We start from the raw sequence: 9,404 nt of genomic DNA, 5'->3' as shown, positions 1-9,404 counted from the left end.
GTACCGGAAGTGATACGTACCCGATCGGAAGTAGGAACTGGCAAGCGGGACTTTTAATTTTTGCAGCGGTAAACATAATGGAAATCTTTGAATCCATCGCGGGCAGTTAAGAGTTTACTGCAAGTCAGGTATGAAATTATAACACACATCATTTTATACATATTATTTATAGAATAATGGAAGAGTAAGTTATCGTGAAACAAACAAAAGGTACTGAGAAGCTAGCTGACACTAAAACTAACGTCACGTAATTTCGTATTTGAAATTAAAGTTATATTAAAGCTTTACCTAGCGTTAGTTTTATACAGCCCTGGTAGCTCTGCGTGCCGTTTAATAGAAGACCTGCCCTGTTGTTAACAAAAAATAAATAAAAATATGAGATCGAAATTTATAGGTAATCGGCCTGGGCTTTGTTTACATCGTTTGTTTTGTTGTCAAGTGCTGAACTGTCGGGCGTCCAGTGTCTAAAACTTAACTTACCTTAGTTCGTCGAAGTTCTTATCTTAAAGGACCCAAATAAAAGTTACTTTAGCAGCAATGTGAATAAAGGTATAGCTGTATGAAACAGTTTCACGTTATGTTGTTAACATTTTATCGATTGTTGTTCCATCTTCAGTCATGTGATACCCCAGAGGTCTGCGGGTTATTGCTTATATATCTGACGGGTTGATAACGACTGAAGCTTGTTCTCAGTGTGTCTGTAGCAGGTCATGGCTGTTGGAGAGCTCTGTCTAATTGATAAGGATATTTCAAGGTCAGTTTAACCTATAGTCCAGTTTTACAGCGGAAGCGCCTGTTAACAGGCTGGACTGTATTTTGAGCTTTCTGTGTGATTGTGATTGTGACTTGACTGAAAATATTTATTTTTAGTCTACTACAGGTTCCACTGAATCCCAGTATTTCATCCTTGAATCTTCACTGTAATTGCCTCACTAAGATTGAGGGCTTGATGACAGCATGGCACATAAGACATCTGGACCTGTCATCCAATCGCATCAGTCGTATTGAGGGATTAGCCTCTCTGTCCTCACTGCGCACCTTAAACCTGTCATGCAACTTAATCACCAAAGTAGAAGGTAAAGTGCACACTTTTTGGGGCTAGAAAATGTGGTAAATGCCCTGTAGTGTAATTTTAATGGTAAAATGAAAGTGCGTCTGTTTTCAATGTGATCTTTTACAGTTCATTTCTGTTATTACTTCTAATTGTGTGTCTTTGGTTTGTAATCTGTCAATACATGGATTTCTTTCAGGACTTAATGGGCTAACAGGTCTTACAAGACTGAATTTAGCCTACAATCAAATAAATGACCTAACTGGTAGGTGAGATTGCATTCTCATCAATGTGTTAATTCTTGAGTAGTTTGCTTTTGCTCTCTGAAAAATGTAACATTAAAATGCCACTAACAACATTTACTATAGTCTTGTTGAACCCCAAACTTATGAAGGGTACAGTGTAGATGGACAGCTGTGTCTTCACTCACTGCTCTGTGCTTTCAGGTCTCCTGTATCTTCATGGAGCAGAGTACAAACTCAAGTATCTGCAGCTCCACAGCAATCATTTGGATAGCATGAACCACCTGCTCCAGTGCATGGTGGGACTGCAGAATCTGAGAAATGTTACTCTCAGCAAGGACGGAGCCCAGAATCCAATCTGCTCAACAACAGGTTTGTAGGAAAAAGCTGTAAAGCATGCAATGGAACTGTTGTGGCAAATCTGAAATGCTTTTTTTCACTGCTATGTTTTTCATTTATTCATAGGCTACAGAGAGATGGTTCTTCAGTCTCTGCATCAGGTCACTACACTAGATGGAGTAGATCACATAGGAAATCCATCTCATTTAGCAGAAGACAGTCCTATGGATGTTCCTGGTCTTGAGGACTTTCTTGAGTTTCTAATTTCATCAGACGCCAGTGTTAATGGAGAACTGGTAAACTATACGATACTGTTTATGTTTTCAAGCTCCTCCTGTTTTTATACTGAGAATGGCATTTGAATCTTTTCTAAGTGGTTGTGAGATACATGTTTGTTCAATGTGTTTCTTTGAAGGCAAAGTCAGATGCTCCTCTTATTACTCCGCGGATTGATGAAGTCCTGACCCAGTTTCGACAACGAGGCAAAACAACAGCAGAAAATCAAGAAAATGAGCAGCGAATTAAAAAACTAGAGCAGCAAGTTTCCCATCTCATTCAGAAGGTAAAGAAAGGGAAAATGAATTGCTGTATTTCAGTGTCATTAATTTCGTCATCAAACCAGTGTTTTCATAAAACTAATACAATCCGTAACTTAGACATAGCATAATGCTAAATTGTACATTTGAATTTAGGTCCCTACTGGGGATGGCTTTAAAGCAAACAGCGCTGTACCTTCTGTGGTACGTAAAGCAAAAAGAGACACCGATCAGACATCAGAGAGCGAATGTGAAAGTGGAAAAGAGAACCAACGACATTCCAGGATCCTGTCTCATCCCAGAGGCTCTGCAGGGAGAAAAATGACAACGGACACAAAACCCAAACAATCTGACTGGTGAAGTAACTTGTACACATTTATATTTACAAATGCATTTTGGCTCAAGCTGAATTTAAAGTGTTTATTGAGAATTTGGACAGGAGTTGCACAAACACATCTCGTTACAGTTTACTGGATTTGATTAATAATGTAATTTTCTCCAGCACAGTGCTTGAATTGTGTGTTGAGAGGCTGCAAAATATTTACTTGCCGCATTCTTCCTCAGTACTCCCTTTTTTTGTAAATCTTACTTAATTTAAAACTTCAGAATCATACAAAAGTGCCACACTTTAGACAAAGGTTTTGCAGCAGCCCAGTAATCAGGGCAGTTTATAAATTGTCCTTGCTCCTCCTACTTAAAATTGCTTGTACACTTGAATGATTACACTGTCACTAAGTTCACTGAATTCATTTAACTTATTCAAAACTTGAGCTGCAAAAACATGGAGTTGTAGAAAGCTTTTAGTAATCATTCTAATATGCTGATATGTTTAAGAAACAATATATATATATATATATATATATATATATATATATATATATATATATATATATATATATATATATATATATATATATATATATATATAAAATCAAATACTGCTCTTTTGTTCAATAAAGAATGTTAGAAATGTGTCATAGTTTCCAACAAAATATTAACGACAAAAATATTTTCATCATTAACATACTAAATATTATTAATAACTGAGAATAATTATTCATAGCAGTTGAGCTCTAATTCATAAATGACTGAAAGATTCAGCTTTGCAATAGCAGGAACAAATTGCATTTTAAAATACAGAAAAATAAGTACAGAAAAATTTACATACATAAAATTAGAAATCAGTTCTTTTAAACTAATATTGCTTTCATTTATTTTAATATAAAATATATAATTTACATATGAATTATTAAAGAACCTCACACTCCTTACTAGTCTGAAATGGCTTTTGCTTTAATTGCAGTGTGACAAATACACAAAAGCAGAAGTCCACAAAGAAGATTGTTGTCCCCCGTAGGAGGACATCAGTCCAGAGCTCTGACTCCATAGAGTCAGTAAAAAGGGCCCTAAAAGCATCAAAGCCAGTCCTAACAAAAGCTCAGCTCAACCTCAAGAGGAAACCTACAGGGTATGCAAACTGCACTGTGCAGGTCCAACATTTCTCTTTATTAACTTAATGTATATTTGCAAAGAGTAAAGCTTGTGTGTTTACATGCAGGCAATTGTGGACGAGCGAGACCAGGAGCGAGAACGGCGCTGGAAGGCAGAGCAAGCTGCAAAGAGACTTTCTGAACAGGTCAAGGACCTGCAAACTCGAGCCAGCGAGGAAAAGGACTTGCAAAGTTTGGCCTTACACACAACAGACAGGTGAGGGCATGTCCTCAGTTAATAATCAGAAATATAGCTTCACTTTGTCTCTTTGTTCTGTTTTACTGTTGCATTGAAATCAATGTGAATGAATCGAATGCAAATTGAGCAGCCTAATTAAGAGTCCTACCTTAGAGAGTCAACGCTCTCTTTCTCTCTCTCTCTCTCTCTCTCTCTCTCTCTCTATACATATATATATATATATATATATATATATATATATATATATATATATATATATACATACATACATACATATATATATATATATATATATATATATATATATATATATATATATATATATATATATATATATATAATATATAATATATAACCAACGAACACAATTAGCTACAACATCTATTATCTCACTCATTCAAACACTCTCTTCCTTCAAAGACACCGTAACAATCTCCAGCCATCCGAGTGTTTGGAGAGAATGTTTGGCTTGACGTATTGCACCTAATTGGTGTCAGCTCCAGCTGAAATGTTGGATCTGAATACACTTGAGTATAATTAAATTTTATTAGAAGTTTCCAGAGACCCTACTTGCAGGGTCCTGATGTATGAAGCTCTGCCTTCCCACCTGCACGGCAGTTTCTGTGGTTTGATGGCGGCCCTGATATTGTGCTCTAATGTTATAGCCCATGCGCTCCCCCTGGTGATAAATCGTAATTATAATGGAGATTAAAGTCATGGTGACAGGCACATGTCTGCTGCAGATCATCAATCAATTCTAATTGCCACCCCTGCAGCACTTTGCTGCTAATGACTCTCGCCTCACAGTCCATTGTCTGTTTTATTAACTCTTTGTCTGCTGAGTGTGTGTAAATGTCAATTAATGTCACATATTAATTGAAATTAAACAGAAGTTTTAGTGTGTTATTCATTTATCCTAGTTGTGCAATGTATCCGAGATGTAGACTAGTGTGTAGTGGCAACATGTTGCGCCTTAGTGCTCGTTAAGATATTCTGCATTGTATTTAGTTTGAAATAGATTTTTGACTCAATTGGCAAACTTCAGATGGGCTTTCTTGAACAGGGGGACCTTGTGGGCGCTGCAGGATTTCAGTTCCAATTGTTTTCTTGCTTGACTATGGATCCAGCTTCCTTGAGATCTATGACAAGATCCCCCAGTGTAGTTCTGGGCTGATTCCTCACTGTTCTCATGATCATTGAGACTCCATTTGCACAGAGCCCCAGATGAGGAAGATTGACAGTTTTGTGTTTCTTCCATTTGCAAATATTTCCATTTCCAAGGCCCATTCCAAAACTTGTCATTGACATCCTTGAACAGCTCTTTGGTCTTGGCAGTGGAGGAGAGTTTAAATCTAAATGATTGCTTCTGTGGACAGGTGTTCTTTCTACAGTTCAGAAACCTGTTAAGAGAGTGCTCCTAATCTCAGCTCTTTACCTGTAAAAAAACCCCAGGAATCTTGCTGATTGATAATGGAACAAATACTTCGTTTTTCAGATTTTTTGTTGTTGTTATTATTCTGTCTCTCACTGTTAAAACAAACTTAAACCTTTCTTTGTAAGTGGGCAAACATACACAATCAGTTTTCCAAGATATTGTGAAAAGCAGCTCTGATGTGTCGTGTTCCTTTAGGTTGAAGGAGATGTTGTTAAAAGAGCGCTCTGATCGGGCAGCATTGCAGACTCGTTTGCAAGAGTTGGAGGAGAGATACAGGTCTACCTTAGAGCAGCTGGAGCAGGTGCACAAACGGGAAGACCAACACAAGAGGGCGCTGCGCAGGCTGGAGGACAGCACAACCAAAGCAGAGGCCCTCAGGGGCCAGCAGCGAGCAGAAGAGGTAGAACAGTTGCAATCCAAATCTTAAGTAGTAACAAATCCATGGCAAGAACTAAGTCCTTCAGTACGCTGTATAGAGTGGCACTGGTTTATGTTGGAAACATACATTCAGTCTTCTTTGAGCTGGCTTATAATGCTTAGACAGTGAAATACTATTAGTCATCTAAAGGGCATTTTCTGTGGGATGATTCCAGAAGCAGTTCCCAGATAAATACACAGGCATATGGCTGAATTGCAAACATGTTTCAATTTCTTTTTGACATTTGAATTCTTTGAATTGAGTTTTACACCTGACCTTTTGCCTGTGTTTAAACGCCTGCCACGAGAAAGCTGCTGCTTGAGCAATTGTCTACTTTTAAAGTGAAAAGCACTCTTTAAAATAAATATTTTGATATAATAATAAAACATTTAAAGTGAATGACCTACTATATTATTTCAGATAAAGAGGACTCAGGAATTAGAGAATAAAGCATCTGCCTTAAAAAGGGAAGTTGAAATACTCCGCGCTTCAACTCGACAGCACAAAGAGAAGATGCAGCAGTTACATGAACTACTGGCTTCTAGGGAGGAGATGCACAGGTACACAAGCACTGCATAGAATCATGTCCATGATCATTTCATACAAAGAGTGAATGCCGGAAAATGGTTCAGTTTACAAACAGGAAATTTCAACTGTTTCATCTCGCACCTGTTTGACATTGTGGAACAGGAAAGAGCTTGCAACACGGCTGCTTCCTGGTGGGACTGAGTTTAAGGAGGCTGTAGCCAAAGAGGTGGTGGCGATAGAGCAGAGATTTGCTCAGAAACAGACTGATTTGGAACAGAAGATCTCTGATGCTAGTAGACGCTATGCTGCTCTAGAGGATGAATTTCGCATGGCTCTCACCATTGAGGCAAAGCGTTTCTCAGAGGTAAATCTAAATTGTGAGGTGTCATTAATAGTCTGGAAAAAATTACGAATATTTTCATTTTTTATTTGAATCGATGCCAAATTTAAAACACACTGGGGAGAAGAACATAGTTCTTGTTTGAAAACCTTTTAATTAAAATCAGTCAGTTCTGAGGAAACGGAAAGCAGTACTGATATAAATGCAGTATTTAAAATCAGTGATGTTTTATTATTATGTATATACCATTGTAGCTTTTAGTATTATTTTTAATAACCTTTACATTTGATATTTATATTTTTGCATTTTATTTTGTATGTTCATATGTAACTGGTTTTTCATTTCGTAATAGCTTTAATTAGATTTTTATTTCTATTAGTCTAATGACACAAGCTGGTTACCCTTACTGTGTGTGTGTGTGTTGTGTGTTGTGTGTGTGTGTGTGTGTTGTGTGTGTGTGTGTGTGTGTGTGTGTGTGTGTGTGTGTGTGTGATTTGTAGGTAAAGGAGGGGTTTGATCAGGTATCTGCTGAACTCCTAGAAGTGAAGTCAAGTCTCAGTCAGTCTCAGCAGAAAGAGAAGCAGTCAGCCTCTTTGGTGCAGGAGCTTACAGCTATGGTGAAAGAACAGAAAACACGCATTACTGAGCTCCTCAAAGTCAAACGAGAAGCCACAGTTGAGTTCAAGGTATGACCAGAAATGTTCTTAAATTTGTTGAGTTCTTTGCAGTTTTTTTTTTAAACATCACACATCAGATTTTGAACACTTCTTAAGAAATATCTTATAAATTACATTATGTTCTGTTTTTATATTCTAGACCCGGGTACAATCATTAGAATCCAGGTTAGAGGACGATACACGACTTAATCTACAGGTGGAGCTACTGAAAAAGGACAAGTCCAAGCTGCTTTCCCAGCTTACTGCTCAAGAGTCTGTCATAGATGGACTGCGGGCCGAGAGGAAGATCTGGGGCCAAGAGCTTGCACAGCAAGGTACTTCAGTAACTTTAAGAAAACTTTAAGAAACTTTAACCGACATAGCTCATTTTTGTATTTCTCCATTTATTTAGGTGCATCCTTAGCACAGGACCGTGGTCGACTGGAGGCCAGAATTGAGGTTTTGATAGGCGAACTGGAATCACAGAAGAAGCACAATGAGAGAGACAATGATGCACTAAGGATTAAAGCTAAGATTGTTGATGACCAGACAGAGACTATTCGTAAATTAAAAGAGGTAAAGTCCTACTCACTCCAAAAAACTATAATATATAAATTAGCTAGAAATAAAATTGGATATTTATTGTAGATTAATCAAAAATATGTAATTATATCTGCAATTTTAATGTATTAATTGCAAAATAAAATGGTCTGAGAGAAATATCTCATGTTTAATAGTGTCAGTTTTCATCCTCTGGCTCATTTTTCTCTGACAAATTGCTTCTAGGCATTGCTGGAGCGAGATGATCAGATTCGTAAACTTCGTGATGAGAACTTGCAGGAGCAGCGAAAGCTGAAGCAGCAGCTGGAGGAAGAAATGGCTTCTGCAGTGGAGCTCAGAGACACAGTGGAGCAGCTCAGTATCAGGAAAGAGGAGTTAAAACAACAGCTCCTTGATAAAGAAGCAGAGCTTGATGAACTTAAAGAGACATACAGGTCTGGAATAACACTGGTTAAACTGCAAACATCTTGTGATTTCAAGAATTCACCCTAACTTATTGATTATGGACAGTATTTCATTCTTTGAAAAGGTGTATGCTGATGTATCTCATCATCGCACAGTTGCACAGTAATATGTTAAATATTTTTCATTTTGCAGAGCCTCAAGTAAAAAATGGCAGGAAAAGGCTGAGCTGTTGAACAGGCTTGAAAGCCAGGTGAAGCGAATGAAGGAGGGTTTTGATTCCAAAGAAAGAGCACTTATAGAGGAAAAAGACAAGGCTTCACAAGCACACCGGTATGAGATTGGCAGCAGGTCCTGATTTGGCCAATGAAGTACAGTATACAGTACTATACATCTGAAACTTTTTTTAATTAGAGCGGCAGTGGAGAAGCTTCACAGTGTGGACGATGCCTTCCGTAGACAACTGGAGTCCATGCAAGCTTCCCATCAGGCTGAAATACTTCGTCTTGCGAATGACAAACAGAAACAAATAGAAAAGGCCAATCAGAAGGTATTACTGTCACAACAAGTATCGTTTTTTTATGTATTAAATCACTGTATTGTCATTCCCATTGCTAGCGTTGACACATGCAGACAAACTGCTAGGCTAAAGTGAGCAGAGTTGTTATTTTTAATTTAATTTTCAATTTGATGATTGACTGGGGAAAAGCTTTCTCAAGACCATTTATTTATTTATTTTTAACCACAGGTGCTTCAGGTGGAGGAGGAAATGTGCCAGCTGCTTGAGGAAACTGAGAGTAATAAAAGGGTAATGGAGGAGAAAATGAGACGCCTCACACAAGTGCTAAAAGACTTCTGAACTTCTATCTGTTGCAAACCAAAGACAAAAAATTGGAAGATGTCTTTTTCAAGACCTGTGTCACTGTCTCTCAGCATAGCTGAAAACATATCCTGAGATTATTGTACTTCAGAGTTTCTAGCCTACTGTAGTGCCTACTGTTTTTGGCTTTATGCTTCAAATTAAATGGAAAATCATCAAAACTGTGAAACTAATATATATATATATATATATATATATATATATATATATATATATATATATATATATATATATATATATATATATATATATGATTTCTTTTTTTTTTTTTTTTAATATTTGTACCTAGCAGCATTATGCGTGTATACTGCGCTTTTTATATACGTA

The 9,404-nt window shown here is 37.3% G+C and overlaps 1 protein-coding gene across 1 annotated transcript; it reads left to right on the top strand.

Moving 5' to 3' along the window:
• The first annotated feature begins 60 nt into the window (after positions 1-60).
• Positions 61-9,268, top strand: lrrcc1 (leucine rich repeat and coiled-coil centrosomal protein 1). Its single transcript, XM_043253640.1, is given in 20 exon segments — positions 61-754; positions 871-1,076; positions 1,251-1,316; positions 1,498-1,665; positions 1,759-1,928; positions 2,048-2,194; positions 2,325-2,524; positions 3,472-3,560; positions 3,563-3,636; positions 3,727-3,875; positions 5,488-5,692; positions 6,131-6,270; positions 6,401-6,602; positions 7,079-7,264; positions 7,395-7,569; positions 7,647-7,810; positions 8,021-8,229; positions 8,393-8,530; positions 8,612-8,747; positions 8,946-9,268. Coding segments are annotated over 20 exon segments (2,979 nt in total). The 5' UTR covers positions 61-710; the 3' UTR covers positions 9,057-9,268.
• Positions 9,269-9,404: the final 136 nt, after the last annotated feature.

This window comes from Puntigrus tetrazona, chromosome 2 (genome assembly GCF_018831695.1).
Source record: "Puntigrus tetrazona isolate hp1 chromosome 2, ASM1883169v1, whole genome shotgun sequence".
Classification (NCBI taxonomy): domain Eukaryota; kingdom Metazoa; phylum Chordata; class Actinopteri; order Cypriniformes; family Cyprinidae; genus Puntigrus; species Puntigrus tetrazona.
Note: the sequence above shows the minus strand (reverse complement) of the source record. Positions and strands in the feature narration are given on the sequence as shown.